The sequence below is a fragment of the Trypanosoma grayi genome (assembly GCF_000691245.1).
Source record: "Trypanosoma grayi strain ANR4 Tgr_64_V1, whole genome shotgun sequence".
NCBI classification, from domain to species: Eukaryota; Euglenozoa; class Kinetoplastea; order Trypanosomatida; family Trypanosomatidae; genus Trypanosoma; species Trypanosoma grayi.
Window position 1 is genome coordinate 1 of NW_008825683.1, and position 15,255 is coordinate 15,255.

A 15,255-nucleotide genomic window follows, 5' to 3' on the forward strand; every position below is an offset into this window, starting at 1 on the left:
GAGGAGGAGCGCACGAAGAACGTGTACAAGTTCCTCAAGAAGAACCACAGCGCTGTCCGCTTCTTCGGTGCCCGTAAGGCGCGCGTGGAGCGCAAGGAGGCGAAGGAGAACGAGAAGAAGTAAGGCGAAGAAAAGCTCATCTTTTTTATTTATTTTATAAATCTTACTTTGGTGCGTCATCACCATTTGTTCCTCCTATGTCCCTCTTTCTGCAGAGTTTGCATGACGTAGAGGAGCGTCAGTATCTGCGTGCTTTGGTTCTTCCTCCTTTTGTTTTTGTGCTACATCACACAGCAAAACCTAGCCCAAGAGGATACACTATCAGAACATTCATCTAGGCGCAATCAGAACGGAAAGGATTCTACACGATGCTGGCTGACCGATTTTCTCACTTGCGCGTCTATGACAGTGACTCCGACTCCGACATTCCACAGAGATTCAGGCAACCGAGTGGCGGGCCCCTTCCTGGCACTATGGATGCAGTAAAGGAGAAGGGCCCCATGACGCCTGTAGGTGGTATCAGTAACAAGCCGGACACACAGCAAGCTGTAACGTCAACTAAGGAGAAATCTGCCAGCCAGTTACAGGCAACACCAAGTGAGAGGCAACCTGTCAACATGCCGGCAGGAACGGCCTTGCCTGAAGGACAATCTGTTAGCCAGTTGCGGGCAACGGCGCCAAGGTCTGAGGGCGCCTCTCTCATCGCGTCTGGTAATTCATCCGCGGTACGTTTCCCTGAAAAAAAGGGGGCCTCGAAGAAGCAGAGCACCAGTACTACTGAAACAGAGAAGGTTAAACCTCACAGAGAGACGTCGACATTGGTAGTTGCGCCCATTCGACCGTCTGGCGTGGCCGACGAGTCTTCAACACCGGCTCCTTTACTGGGAAGCTCAAAGGAGACGGGGACAGTGGAAGAGATTCGGTTGCAGAGCAACAAATCAACGGAAAATGAGCGTGAGGTTCAAGTAAGATGCGAAAAGCAAGTTACTCCCACATCAGGAAGGACCCAGGCTGGTGCTTCAAAGGATGAGAGCAGAGGAAATAGGGGTGCACCTGTCCACGAAACGCAACCACCGCCTACTCGTACCGCTACTAATCCAACCACGAAGGAAACGAAGGGCATCATATCAAAAAAGTACTGGGAGGACACGTATGGATACGATCCATCCAAGCGAGGGTTGCCGCTGTTTGTGGCTGTGGAGCATTGTCCACCCAAAAAGATCCTGGCACGGTCCGATTTACGACGGCCCGACTCATTGCCTTCAAAAACAGCGGTTCCAATTGGAACGGCATCCAATCAAAATCAAAGCATGAAAAAGAATGTATACACTACGGAAGAGGTGGTACCTGCAATTGAGGAGTCTGCTGTCACTGACCACGACAGCAGACTGCTTGTTGAGGAGCACCAAGTGGGTGAGTCACCACAGCTAAACGAAAACGATGGGGCCCTTCTCAAGGACGAAGATGCGGCCAAGTTGCTAAGCAATACAGAGCCCAGTGAGAGTGCAGAGCTTGACCAGAAGCACAGGAGGCATCAAAGGAAGGGCTCCAGGAAGAAGAGTGATGCAAGTCACTCCACCATTCCGATCGAAACAGCAGCGCAAGAGGTTCCCGCAAACAATGAACCAGTCATTAATTCTGTACGGCAGGAAGATGAAAAGAGCTGTCTGACCGAAGAGGATGGACAACAGGGCCTTCAGATGGTAAATATGCCCGAAGTGGTTTCCCTGAACAGCAAAAACGATGTTGATATTGTGAGCAACGCGCAGGCAGGTGCGAGTGGAAGCCTTTCCAGGAGGGACAAGCACCATCGGAAGAATGTAAAGAGTGATGCGGGCAACTCCATTGTATCGGGCAATGTGGCGACTCAAGATGTTCCGGTGGATGATAAACGAGTCGAAAATTCTGTAAAACAAGACGAAAAGGTTCACTTGACAGGGGAAGAGAGAAAACGGGACCTTCAGGCGATAAATATGCCAGAAGTGGCTTCAATGAATAATCAGAGTGTAGCTGACTCGTCAAGTGTACTGCGGGCCAGTCAGAGCGGGGGACTCCCACGAAGGGAGAGAGGCCATAGGAAGAGTGCCAAGAGTGATGTGGACAACTCCATTGTGTCCGAACAACTTGTAGCCCAGGGAGATACGGTCAATAAGGAGCTTGCTGCCAATACAATCAGGTCGGAAGGCGAAGGCAGCAATTGCACTGAAAAGCACGGGCATCGCAATTCGGCGGCGGTGGCGAAAACACCTGAAATGGACTCCATAAATCAAAAAAACAATGAAAACTCACTGTTGAAGGCACAGGCTGACCAGAGCGTAGACCGTAACAACAAAAACAGGAGCCAGCAGAAGAGTTTAAAGAGTAATGTGAGCAACTCCGTCGCCTCTGGTGTTATAGAGGCCCAAGAAGTTCAGGTGTGCGAAGTGCCCACAGCCAGTACTCTGCAACACACAGAAAGTGTGAGCAAGAGAAGTTCTCAGCAGATTGAACGCGATCGTAAGTCGATGAGCGCTGATGTCACGCATATGATTAATGGGAAGAACGAAGCAAATAAAGGCCTACCACACTTCTCCGAGCTTACCGTCGACAGCCTTCGAAGGATTGCTGGTGATCCGCATGCCGAGATGGGTGAAGGGGAACCAGGCCATGAGATGGTTTACACTGACTCGTCCTTGTTTCAGACTTGTATTTCTCTACCGACGGAAGACGCAAGGCGCTCGCGGCGGAATCGAACGACTTCCAACTCATACGTGGACCCTCACGGTCGACGACGGACGCCGCGGAAGAACCGGGTGTCGGCGATACCTCCATTTCAGCGCCGCCTACTCCATGACATGGAGGAGAAGAAGAGGCGGGACCACAACGAGATTGAGCGGTCGCTGGGGGAGTACACGTTTCACCCACAGACTGGCACTCCAGAACATGGACGGCTGCCACGGCGGCGACACACACCAGCGGGTGGGACACGAGCGCAGCATTACAACTCGGCTCGAGCTGCGACCCCGCATGTGCCGTACCACCGCGCAGTAATAATGGAGGAGCCGCTGCCGACATTCAAGCCCGAGATCTCCAAGTACGCACGGGAGACGCAACGATCGAACATCCCCTACCATGAACGCCTCTACACGCCGAGAGCAGTGTCACCACAAGTAGAGGAATGGGGGGGCCCTTTGAACGGGCAGTCGCCACAGCTGTCGCCGCGGATGATGGAGCTGATTGATGGCGCGTATCCCCCGCTGTTTCACCCCGATATCTCCCCGAGGGCGAAGGCAATTGAGACAAACGGGCCATTCTACGAGCGATTGTATCCAACAAAGGAGGAACTGGAGCGGCGCCGGCATACTGAACATGATGTACAATCACCGACAACAACACCGCGCCGATCACCGTGCCGCGCAAGCCACGTGTCGCCGCGCCTTCTGGAGCGCCCGAGCCCACCAGCCAATGTGGTTCCATACTCTTTCCGTCCAGAAATTTCACCAAGAGCTATGTCGATTGAGAATCCTCGTCCATTCTACGAGCGACTGTACCCAGAGAAGGCAGAGTTGGAGCAACGTCATGCAAGGGGCGTGTCACCACCTGTATCACCACGCCGATCTCCGCGTCGTGTGACTCAATTGTCGCCGCGCCTGTTGGAGCGCGCTCCACCTCCACCTGACACACATCCGTATTCTTTCCATCCAGAGATTTCACCACGAGCTATGTCTATGGAACGCCATGGGCCGGTTTATGAACGACTTTACCCCTCAAAGGAGGAGAGAGAAGAACACCAACGTCTACAGGAGCGTTATGGACTCCCACCCTCCTTTCGTCCCTCCATTACGGAGCGGGGACATCGTGCTTTTGACAATGATGGCGAAGTGAGAAAAAACGTTGTTCGACGCCTCACTGAGCGGAAGGAATCACCTCAGCGTCCATTCGACCCATCGCTAACCTTTCACCCCTTTATCACATTGAAGGCCAAGTCGATAAGGCGAGGGGATACATCTTCAGGTTCACGGACACTTTTCTAGCGTTCTGAGTAAGTGGTAGCCATTGTTATATGTACGTTTTTTTCTGAATACTTCTGCATCTCATTTTCTATTTCCCTCATTCATTTTTTTTTGGTGCCTGGTGAGTCCGCTGACATTTCGATTTTGTGGATAATACTGACGTTGATTGTGACATTCTCGTGCGTTCTTTACGTGTAGAAGGCATGTTCTCTCTTTGTTTTGTTATCTATGTCTCATATATATATATATATATATATCAATAAAGGAAAGTGGGAGTCTGGCTTACCCACTACCGAGTGGTTCCGTTCCATCCCAGGCTCTGTAGCGGGATGAAGGGGATGAACCACCTTCAGAAGTGTGAAGGTTGCGGGTCAGAAGATGCTATGATGGCCCTTTGCTTGAGTTGCACCCGCTGGCTATGTCGTCGCTGTGTTAGCTGTGCTGGGCAGTGCGCTGAATGTGCGACGAAACGTAAGCTTCCAGCGGTAATGTGTGCCCTGTGTAGGAATGCAGAGGAGAAACTGCAAAGGTGTATAATATGCCGGGAAGCAGTGTGTAGCGTCTGTGTGCTCTGTAAATACTCGAATCGGCCCATCACCATTGTTTGCAGAGGCTGTTCAAAGCTATCCCCTATAATGGCTGCGTGTGGTCGCTGTACAGAAATAATAACTGACAAGGGGACAACCTACTACTGTGAAGTCTGCGCAGACCCGTTGTGCGGAAATTGTCTGTCTGCTTCCTTTGAATGTGGTGTGCTAAAGTGTCGGACTTGCTGTCCAACGCCTGTGCGCCTTTTGAACGACAGACCAACTCGGACGATGTTAGATGACGAGGTTAGAGCATTGCGTATTCTTGCCCAACCAACGCCGCTGCCAGCATTCTCAAAGTACCACCACTTGCGCAGTCGCGAGTTGCTGGGTCAAGGAGGCCAAGGACTTGTATTCAAATGTGTCACGTACGATGGAGAGATAGTGGTTTCCAAAGAAATGACATTTACCGATAATGATAGGACGCTTTTCCTGGCACGATTGCATCAGGCTGAAAATATGCGAAAACTTTCACATAAACATCTTATAAAGTACTTGGATGTTATTGGATCGGAGAATCCACTGAAGATTGCTGTTATTATGCCGTACTACTCTGAAGGAGATTTGTTCAGATTTATCAAGCGCCAGCGTGGCCCAATTGGGGAGCACAAACTATGCTCCATCATTCTCCAAATAGCATCCGCCCTGGATTACCTTCACACACTGAACCCACCGCTTGTGCACCGGGATATCAAGCCCGATAATATACTGCTGCTCAACCGAGAGCAGGTACTTCTTATGGACCTAGACCTTTGTCGCTCGTATGACGCGCAGCCGAGCGCATCCGCAAGAGTACTACAGGAACAGCAAGAGGCGTCGCCGACGTTTGAGTATCGAGCACCAGAGCTGGCTCACTCTGCAGGCTCTGTGAAATCTGATGTTTTCAGTTTAGGCGTGGTTGCATTTGTGTTAGCCACACTTCCCGAGTTCGCAGTGCTTCAGAACGACAGTGGCACCACAACGGTACTGAACGACTCCGACTGGACGAGGAATTCACTCGCTCTGGCAATTCGAAGGGATATTCAACGACACACGCGGAATTACTCAGATGAACTGATTATGCTCATTATCAATATGTTGCGGCACAAGCCGGCGGAGCGCCCAAAGGCAATGGAGGTTAGGGTACAGCTCAGCAAAATAATGGAGCGGCGCCTCCTCGAGCAAGGTGGCTGACTTGCTTTGCTTTGCATTGCTTTCTTCTCTCTTTTTCGTTTGCTCCTAATTACGCCTTCTTTGCTTACTACTCGTGGAGATACGCGTACGCGTGGGCGCGTCCGCGCACACAGGCGCTGGTCAAAACACACCAAGAAAAAAAACACGAAGAAGGCCGATGTTGGACTCTTTCTCAGTGAGCTACGAAAGGTGATATCCTTGCTGTTGTACAGACCAGCACTCTTGTTTCCCTTCCTTGTTCCCGCTTTTCTGTTATTTTCCATCCCCCATCTTCCCCCTTCTTCTGTCTCGTACTCTACCGTGTTCAAGCAAAGTCGTGCAAAACCCGACCACCCCTTCCGCATACAGCAGTGCCATACGTTACGCAAGGGAGGGCAGTACTATCAGAAAGGGCGGGTGAGGGACTGCAGCGGTGCAGGAGAAAAATATATCCCTTTGTTTCCAGTTGAGGTGTTTCCAGTGGAAGTGCGAAAGGGAAAACGATTGGTGTGCCTTTGATTGCTGGATAGATATTTACCTACATTGAGAACAGGAAAAGACCTGGCTACTTTCTCAACCGGTTCAAAACCGAAAAAAACAAACAAGCAAACAAACAAACGATAGGCCCCCAGAATCTTAATGTCTGTAGACTTCACTGAAAAGGCGATTGAATTGTTTAAGCGGGGTGCCGCATTTGATGAAAAGAAGGAGTACGAAGATGCGTACCACTGGTACATGGAGTCCATTGAGGTCTTCATGACGGCCATAAAGTACGAGAGGAAGAACCCTGCTAAAAAGACGTTGCTGAAGAACAAAGTGCGCGAAATCATGGAGCGCGCAGAGAAGATCAAGGAGTATCTGGACAATGCTAATGGTGCGGGTGCCACTTCGCAAAAGTCAGCCTTGAACAAGGGTGATGATGATGACGATAGTAAGGACAAACAGCGCTTGCGCAAGGGCCTCTCGGGTGCCATTGTGCGCATGAAGCCCAACGTGAGCTGGTCGCAGATCGCCGGTCTGGAGGGGGCGAAGGAGGCGCTCAAAGAGGCAGTGATTCTCCCTCTCCGCTTTCCGCAGCTTTTCACTGGCAACCGCAAGCCGTGGAAGGGTATTCTCATGTACGGCCCGCCTGGTACCGGCAAGTCATACCTCGCCAAGGCTGTTGCGACGGAGGGTGACGGCACATTTCTCAGCGTCAGCAGTGCCGACTTGTTATCGCGATGGTTGGGTGAGTCCGAGAAGCTTGTGCGAAACGTTTTCGAAATGGCTCGCGAGGCGTATCGCGAGGAAGGGAAACCTGCTATTATATTTATTGATGAAATCGACTCCCTCTGTTCCTCGCGGTCGGACGGTGAAAACGATTCTACACGCCGCGTCAAGACGGAGTTTCTGGTGCAGATGCAAGGCGTGGGCCACGAAGACGAAGGTGTGCTCGTGTTAGGCGCCACGAACACCCCGTGGGACCTTGACAGTGCGGTGCGACGCCGTTTTGAGCGCCGTATATATATTCCACTACCTGAAGTTCAGGCGCGGTGTCAGATGTTCAAAATTCACCTTGGAGACACACCGAACAATCTGTGCGAAAATGATTGGTACGAATTGGGGAAGATGACAGAAGGGTACAGCGGCAGTGATATCAACATTGTTGTGCGCAATGCGATGATGGAGTCTGTTAGGACCGTGCAGGTGGCTACACACTTTAAGCGTGTGAGGGGTCCGGACCTTCTTGACCCAACACGAATGGTGGACGACCGCCTCGTGCCGTGCTCGCCGGGTGACCCAGCAGGCTTCCCGATGACGGCGCAGGAGCTTGAGCACCCGGAGCTACTTATGTCGCTGCCTGTGACGATGCAGGACTTCGTCAAGGCCCTGCGCACCGCTCGCCCGTCCGTCTCTGAGACCGACGTTGTGCAACACATCAAGTTCACCGAGGAGTTTGGCCAGGAGGGTTAGTGCAGCGAAAGACGAGGAAGAAAACAAAAAAAAAAAGGAATTCGGAAGGGACGACAAAAAAAAGTCAATATCACATCTTGTGCTTTGTTCTTTGCCTCCGCTTGCCACACTGCAAGCTCTCCCACGTCCATGACGGAACCTGGCGTGCCAGGCGAAGAGGGTATAGTGTGATATAGCCTCCAAGAAGGAACCGGAAGGCAAGATAAAAAAAAAAGAGAATCCGAAGGAGAGAGAGCAGGAGAAAGAGAGCGAGAGGAAAAAGAGTGAGAGCGAAAATGGACGAACAGAAAAATTGGAAATAGTCAAAGTGAATTCGACAATAAAAATTCCTTCCCTCTTTATGGATTTGCCATAAATAACACTTGCGTGGCTTTGAAACGGATGAAGTCATCTCTGAAATGCGATGCGGATATCTTTTTTTTTTTTGCTTTCCACTTTCTTATTTTATGACTCAGGATCACCTACAAATCGAACAAGAATATTTGCTATACTAAACAAAGAAATGGAATCTCGTATTCGCGCCTCGAGCAAGCTGGTTCTCTCTCGTGAACCCTCGCTGAGTACGGTTACCCAGGAGGACCTCAAGGTGGAGCGCCTTCCCGGCCGCAAGTACATCAACCCCAGCAAGAAGCATGTGATGCGTTCGGAGTTCTCCGACCACATCGAGCACATCATGTACGACCCCCGCCCACAGGAGGATTGCCAGTCTGACTACCCCGTCTCCGTGAGCACGCTCCGCTGCGAGCTTGCTGCACCCCGCCAGCGTCTCCACTTTGATCCGGGTGAGGCGGTTGTGGGCATTGTCACCTGCGGTGGTATCTGCCCTGGTTTGAATGATGTGATTCGCTCCCTGACGCTGACGGCTATCAGCATCTACCGTGTGAAGCGCGTTATCGGTTTCCGCTTCGGCTACTGGGGCCTGTCCAAGAAGGGAAGCCACACTGCGGTGGAGCTCTACCGCAGCTCCGTCACCGGTATTCACCGTCACGGTGGCACGATCCTCGGCAGCAGCCGTGGCCCGCAGGACCCGAAGGAGATGGTTGAGACGCTGCAGCGCCTCGGTATAAACATCCTCTTTACGGTGGGCGGTGACGGCACGCAGCGTGGCGCCCTCAAGATTTCTGAGGAAGCCAAGCGCCGTAATGCTGACATTGCTGTCTTTGGTGTTCCCAAGACCATCGACAACGACCTCAGCTTCTCGCATCGCACCTTTGGTTTCCAAACTGCCGTAGAAAAGGCGGTGCAGGCAGTCCGCGCTGCGTATGCTGAGGCTGTCTCGCTCAACCATGGTGTTGGAGTCGTAAAGCTTATGGGTCGCGACAGTGGCTTCATTGCGGCACAGGCGGCTGTGGCGAGTGCCCAGGCCAACATCTGCCTTATCCCTGAAAACCCCATTTCTGAAGAAACGGTGCTGAAGCTCATCGAGCGCCGCTTTGAGACTTCCCGCAACTGCGTCATCATTGTGGCTGAGGGCTTTGGCCAGGACTGGGTGCAAGGCAAGGGTGGGTACGACCCCTCGGGCAACAAGAAGCTCGTGGATATTGGTGTCATCCTTTCACAGAGAATCCAGAAGTGGTTGAAGGCGAACCGCGACCGTTACCCACACGGCACAGTGAAGTACATTGATCCCTCTTACATGATCCGCGCGTGCCCACCCTCCGCAAATGATGCTCTCTTCTGTTCCATGCTTGCTACCCTTGCCATACACGAAGCGATGGCTGGTGCCACCAACTGCATCATCGCCATGCGCTATAACAACTACATCCTCGTACCAATCAAGGTGGCAGCTTCTGTTCGCCGCGTCATTGACCTGCGTGCCCAATTGTGGCGTCAGGTGCGCGAAATTACGGTTGGCCTTCATGACGACGTGCGTGTCTGCAAGCGGACTGAGATTCGCCGTGAACTTGAGGCCATCGGCTTGACCCGGGAGCGCCTGATCCAATCACTCTCTAAGCTCTGATTTTATACACCCACCATCAATCTGGAATGAGCCGCAATATAAATGGTTAATGAAATGAAAGAACAAAGCAAACCTACAACACAAGCAAAACCGAAGAGTATATAAAGAAGATAAACCAGCGAAGACGAAATTGTTGAAATGTAGGAGGACGCTGAACGAGAACAACAACAACAAAAAGAGTGAGCGGCAGTGAGAAGAAAGCCTCTTCAGTTTANTGCGCTTTTTTCTCGTCCTTGCCCCTTGCTATGTAGTATTTTTCTAAGAGGTGCTCGGGAGAATGATATGTTTTTCCATATTCTGCCTTTATTCCATGCGGTGCGGGCGCCAATTTGCAAAAGTAGTAAAACAAAGAGGTGATCTGTCTTTTCTATCCCTTAGATGTGATGGCCTTCTCTGCCGGTGCGCTGTTTCCACAAAAAGAAATGAACAAAAGCGATCAAGAAAGCGTCATTTCCTGTGATGAATGATATCTCAAAAGAAAGGTTCCACACGGCTATGCCACGTCTGGATAGTATGGTTGGATTCTGGTGAGCCCCACGGTTCATCGTTTGTGTGCTCCTCTTTGGTTTTTTTTTTTCTCTTTTTTTTTTCTTTTTTCTTTTTCTTGCTTTGTCGCTCGTAGGGTGCAGCATTGACGGTATGGCGTGTGTTAAAATCACGAATAAAGATGTATAGCTGTAATCTTTTTAGATGCACTTCTCTAAGTTCTTCTTTGATTTTTGTCTTCAGCATCTGTTTGTGAGTGCGTGCATGCACATAAAAGGAGACGCAGCATGAGCTTCAACGATGACAACGAGTTCGTTGTGGACGATGACGACGCTCTGATCGAGAGGGCGGAAGGGGAGATGAGGGAGGCAGAGGAGGAGGAGGAGACTGAGGCAGAAGAGGAGGAGACTGAGGCAGAAGAGGAGGAGGAACTGGAGGAGGGGGATGAGGAGGAAGGTATCCAGTTTGAAGAGGAAGAGGAAGAGGGGGAGGAGACTGGTGTCGAAGAGGAAGAGGAAGTGGAAGAAGATGAGGAGGAGGAGGAGGAGGAAGAGGAGATGACAGAAATGAAAGGCAAGAGACGGGAAGAAAGCGGTGCCACGCCCAGTTCCGGGAGCGGTGGAGCCTCGTCCACAACCAGCGCGTGCCAGAGCCCCAAACACTACCCGGATGCCGTCACCGTTTCCGCCTCCGCCGTTGGAACTCCACAGAACGATGACGTAGCAGTCGCTGTTGGTGTTGCTTCTGCTGTTCCTGTGGCCTCGTATGAATCCCAACCATCGCTTTTGGCATCATCAAAAGCGGTTGCTCTGACAGGGAGCGAGTCGCTGGTGCCAGCGGCGCCGGCCGTCAGTCAAGAAGTCGGGCGGCTGCGGCACTCTCCGCGCTTCCGTGACTTTCCGGGCAAGCTAGCGGGTGGACGTGAAAAGCGATGCCGAAGTTTTTCGGCGAGCGAAGAGGCAAATTTGGCAAGGGCTGTCTTGGCCAAGTTTGAGCTGTCTCTGCCGACCATGCGGTTTGATGCGCAGTTGAAGCAGATCCTCTCTCCCTTTGCTGGTGGTGGGGTGTGAGGCGATGGGATGGGGAGAGTTAAAGCGGGGTGAGAGAGAAAAAAAGAAAGAAAAAAAAACCAGAGGAGGTGTGGTGTGCAGATAAAAAAGAATTTATTGATGAACCTACCTGAATCTGCTGCTATTGTTGCCCATTCATTTTGCATCAATCTTCTTCCCCCCTCCCCCTCCCTGCTGCCTAGCCCTCAACGTATCCGCTTTTGTACTGCAGAGTCTGGCGATGCTGGGCCAAGAGCTGTTGCACGAGATACGCTCCATGGACTCCACCAGTGCGGTGACGAGTGCGCACAGCCGTCTCCTCAAGTGCCTCAGGGATGTGTCCGCGCACCGCATTCCGTCAACGCATGGGCTATGCCAGTGCTCCATGCTGTGTGGAGCATTCTGCCGGCGGCTGGCCGTATTGGATGTCTCCGTGGTGCACGACAGCGCTGAATACTTGGCTCCACTCCGCGCGGCACTGGATAGCGTTGCGTCACCCACGCAAGAGGCAACGCTGTTTGCGTACGCCGTGGGAGAGATCGAAACACTGCGTACGACGAGACGCGCCACCTTCCGCCAGCGTATCGACGACCTCACAAAGTCCGTCCCCCCTACCCGCTGGGACGTCGAGAGAATCGCTGCACTCGTCCGGGAGCTGTCGGCCGCCGAGCGCCGCTCCACGCAGCCGAGCGCGTCCCGTGCGTTGGGGAAGCGGCAGCGCGATGGCAGTGACGCTGGTACAGAGAGTGGTGGACCGGTGGCGGTGCGGTGGCGCCTCCCGCTGCGCGACCCCATCACACTTGGCGCCGTCGTCATCCCCGTGCGTGGCGCGGCATGTCAGCATCAGGAGGTGTTCGACCTGGAGTCGTTCGTGCGCGCCACACAACAGGCTCTCGCCCGTCGTGAGGAGTCGGTTGAAGAGGTGGCAAGTCATAAGTGGGGCGGCTGTGGCAGCAGCACCAGCAGCAGCAGTGAGATTGCGCCCTGTACGGCGTGCCCAGTGTGTGGACGCGCTACCACGTTGCACAGCCTGCGTGTCGATGAGGATATCATAGAGGCCATGCGACAGCACACTGAGAAGGGAGGCCGGCTTGGTCCAAATGACTGCGTTGTGTGGGATGCCACAACACGTGCGTACTGCGTCGAAGAGCATCCCACCGCGGATCGTGAGGTGGAGGATGTACCGGAGGCGGAGCCGAGTCGCCCTCCGCGTGTCGTGCTCATCGAGGGCCACGTGTTGTACGCCGAGGATTAGCGGCGCGTGAAGGTGTGAGTTTGTTTGTCTGTCTCTGCCTCTTTGCGTTTTGTGTGTGTGTGTGTGCGGCTGTGGGTGCGCATGCGTATATACGCCATTGTGTAAGTATGCCTTTTGTGCGCGAGATGCTCCCCACCCCCATCCTTACTGTCTTTTTTGTTTGCACTTTCCTTCTCTTACTTACCATTGCTTGTTATGGTGGTGATAGTTGTAATTGTAATAGTAGTTATAGATTGTCACGGTGATATGAAGAAGAGTATCTCATTGAAGGAATTTTCAACAACACCAACAGTTTCTTATATGCTGAGTAAGGACGGGCACAACATTGCAGGGGCCCTTGGTAGCAACAACACCGCCAACAGTGGCCCACGTCAGCCTCTTCCTGTGGCGACGAAAGAAGAAAAGGCAAAGAATCCATCGGGTGGTAACGGATGCGACACGATGTTCGATATGGAGTAAGTAGCCGTGATTGACGCATTGGTGCTTTAAGAGCGCATGAGAAAGGGCACCGGGCGTTAATGAGGGATCATGCCACCGCAAAACTTTCGTAATAAGGAGCAACAAGTACGGGTATTCCGCTCTGCGTCTGCGTGAGTACGTGCCCACACAGAAGTAAAAAAAAAAAAAAAGAGCGTTAACGTGGTGGTTACCTTGGTGCCGCCGTAATCTTTTTCGGCGATCGCCTGGCGGCCTTTTTCTCTCTTTCTGTTCATCTTGTTTTTTTTTTTATATGATAATATTCCCATGTAGTCGCAGGTGTGGTTGAGATATTCTTCACGAGGAGCGGTGATCGCATGAGTCGTAATCAAAACCGGAAGGGGGGCGGCCGCAAGCGTGGTCGCCACGACGACACGTGGGCGGCAGATGCGCGTGACGCAAACACGCTGTCAAACGCCGCATTTGACCAATACTACAAGAACAACGTGGTGAATGCAGCAGAATGGGAAACATTCATAGATGCGCTACGGCGTGCGTTGCCGATGGCCCTCCGTGTTCACCCGTCTGCGCCACATGCTGACACGATTGTGGAGCACCTGCAGGCCCGCTTGAATGGCGTGCTACCGACAGCGCGCATTCCTTTTGTACCGGGCGGCACAGCGTTGCAATGCGCTGTGTCTCGTGGTGACCTCAAGCGCAGCACCGAGCTGAAGGACCTCAAGAAGAGGATCGCCGCATTGAATGAAGGCGGCTACCTTACACGCCAGGAGACAGTGAGTATGATACCAGCGGTGCTGCTGCAGGTGCGTCCGGGTCATCGCGTACTCGACATGTGTGCCGCCCCTGGGAGCAAAACGTCACAGATATTGGAGGCGCTGATCCCTTCCATGGAGGATGGTGTGGTGGTGGCGAATGATGTCAATATGTCTCGACTTGATGTGCTTCTGCACCAGACAAACCGTTCGGCTGGTGCTCATCCACACTTGATCGTGACAAACCACGACGCGACACAGTTCCCACTCCTGCCACAGGAGGACAAGTTCGACCGTGTGCTGTGTGACGTGATGTGCTCTGGCGATGGCACCTTAAGGAAGTCTATGGACATGTGGCCACGCTGGAACACACTGCAGGGTGCTGATCTGCACTTGTCGCAGGTGCGTGTACTGACACGGGGAATGATGCTGTGCAAGCAGGGTGGTGTCGTCGTATACTCTACCTGCAGCTTGAATCCTGTGGAAGACGAGGCTGTCGTATCTGAGTGTCTCGCCCAGGCAAAGGGCGCATTTCGGCTCATTGATCCAACACCGTTCGTCCCAGGCCTCGTGGCAGCGCCGGGCCAGATTGATTGGTCGCTCTTAACTAAAGATCTCACAACGCGGCTGCAGACCATCGAAGAGGCGCAAGCGTACACCGAGGCGCAAAATGGACGTGGATTCCGCTACCACTCTTCTATGTTTCCAAACAGTGAGCGCCTTAAGCAGCAGGAAATACGCCACACTCGCCGCATCTTGCCACACCACCAGGACACAGGGGGATTCTTTGTTGCAGTGATGGAGTGCCTCGAGGAATACCCTGCAGCTACTGCTGCTCCAGCATCCTACCCGAAGGGTGAGACGTTTAAGCCGCTCTCACCGGCTTTACAGACGGAGGTACGTGGTGCGTTGAGTCTCCCGCAGGAGTTCCCTATGGATCAGCTCTTCGTTCGAAATGAGACGGCGCGGGAGCAGAAGGTGTACTTCGTAAACAAGGCAGTCTGCGCACTACTTCCGAAACTAGGCTCACGCGTTGTGCATGCAGGGTCCAAGGTGTTTGAGTCCTATGCAAAGTACAGTAACGACAAGCTTCGTTTCTGTGCGGAGGGTGTAGGCTCGCTTAAGTCTCTTCTACCTTCTTCGTTTGTGGTGGAGGTGAGCCCGGAGCTGCTACTCCAACTCAGCCGCAGCAAGTTGGAGGAGTCATTGCTTCCACCTCTCCCACCGCACCACAGCTTTCTGCTCATGTGCAACATGACCATTGTGGGACCCATCCACATTGCGGCGGAGCGGGCGCGGACGGGCCATATTTCTGCAAAGTTAGCGGAGTGGCAAGTGACGCTCGCGAAGTTGACGCTGGGGCAGCCGATTGTGGAGTGCAGTGCGGCGGAGACCACTGCCGAGGCGAGTCCTCAAGGTGACAGCAACGATAACGGTGACGTTGACGGCAACGGTGCCAGCGGCACCAGCGCGGAGGACGTTTAGTGAGCAGCGAGCGAGGCGAGTAACGTAAGACTCTTGTGATGAAGTATGGCGGCGGATGCTCCACACAAGAAGCTGGATTTTGTTTGTTTGTTGTCGCCAAGAACTTCACTCACGCATATTGTTTTTCCTTTCTATTCAACTTTCTC

At 52.8% G+C, this 15,255-nt stretch overlaps 8 protein-coding genes across 8 annotated transcripts; all 8 read left to right on the top strand.

Moving 5' to 3' along the window:
• Positions 1-368: 368 nt before the first annotated feature.
• On the top strand, positions 369-4,013 carry DQ04_00641000 (hypothetical protein; the record flags this gene model as incomplete). The annotated part of the gene is made up of 1 exon (XM_009309419.1): positions 369-4,013. The coding sequence occupies one exon, from the start codon at positions 369-371 to the stop codon at positions 4,011-4,013; it is 3,645 nt and encodes a 1,214-aa protein (XP_009307694.1).
• A 797-nt stretch (positions 4,014-4,810) lies between these two features.
• On the top strand, positions 4,811-5,752 carry DQ04_00641010 (protein kinase; the record flags this gene model as incomplete). The annotated part of the gene is made up of 1 exon (XM_009309420.1): positions 4,811-5,752. One exon carries the CDS (start codon positions 4,811-4,813, stop codon positions 5,750-5,752), a length of 942 nt encoding a protein of 313 aa, XP_009307695.1.
• Positions 5,753-6,370: 618 nt separating this feature from the next.
• Positions 6,371-7,684, top strand: DQ04_00641020 (putative vacuolar protein sorting-associated protein 4; the record flags this gene model as incomplete). Its single annotated transcript, XM_009309421.1, has 1 exon — positions 6,371-7,684. The coding sequence occupies one exon, from the start codon at positions 6,371-6,373 to the stop codon at positions 7,682-7,684; it is 1,314 nt and encodes a 437-aa protein (XP_009307696.1).
• Positions 7,685-8,186: 502 nt separating this feature from the next.
• On the top strand, positions 8,187-9,644 carry DQ04_00641030 (6-phospho-1-fructokinase; the record flags this gene model as incomplete). The annotated part of the gene is made up of 1 exon (XM_009309422.1): positions 8,187-9,644. One exon carries the CDS (start codon positions 8,187-8,189, stop codon positions 9,642-9,644), a length of 1,458 nt encoding a protein of 485 aa, XP_009307697.1.
• A 773-nt stretch (positions 9,645-10,417) lies between these two features.
• Positions 10,418-11,200, top strand: DQ04_00641040 (hypothetical protein; the record flags this gene model as incomplete). Its single annotated transcript, XM_009309423.1, has 1 exon — positions 10,418-11,200. The coding sequence occupies one exon, from the start codon at positions 10,418-10,420 to the stop codon at positions 11,198-11,200; it is 783 nt and encodes a 260-aa protein (XP_009307698.1).
• Positions 11,201-11,420: 220 nt separating this feature from the next.
• Positions 11,421-12,434, top strand: DQ04_00641050 (hypothetical protein; the record flags this gene model as incomplete). The annotated part of the gene is made up of 1 exon (XM_009309424.1): positions 11,421-12,434. One exon carries the CDS (start codon positions 11,421-11,423, stop codon positions 12,432-12,434), a length of 1,014 nt encoding a protein of 337 aa, XP_009307699.1.
• Positions 12,435-12,680: 246 nt separating this feature from the next.
• Positions 12,681-12,893, top strand: DQ04_00641060 (hypothetical protein; the record flags this gene model as incomplete). Its single annotated transcript, XM_009309425.1, has 1 exon — positions 12,681-12,893. The coding sequence occupies one exon, from the start codon at positions 12,681-12,683 to the stop codon at positions 12,891-12,893; it is 213 nt and encodes a 70-aa protein (XP_009307700.1).
• A 335-nt stretch (positions 12,894-13,228) lies between these two features.
• DQ04_00641070 (tRNA (cytosine34-C5)-methyltransferase) lies at positions 13,229-15,109 on the top strand (the record flags this gene model as incomplete). The annotated part of the gene is made up of 1 exon (XM_009309426.1): positions 13,229-15,109. The coding sequence occupies one exon, from the start codon at positions 13,229-13,231 to the stop codon at positions 15,107-15,109; it is 1,881 nt and encodes a 626-aa protein (XP_009307701.1).
• Positions 15,110-15,255: the final 146 nt, after the last annotated feature.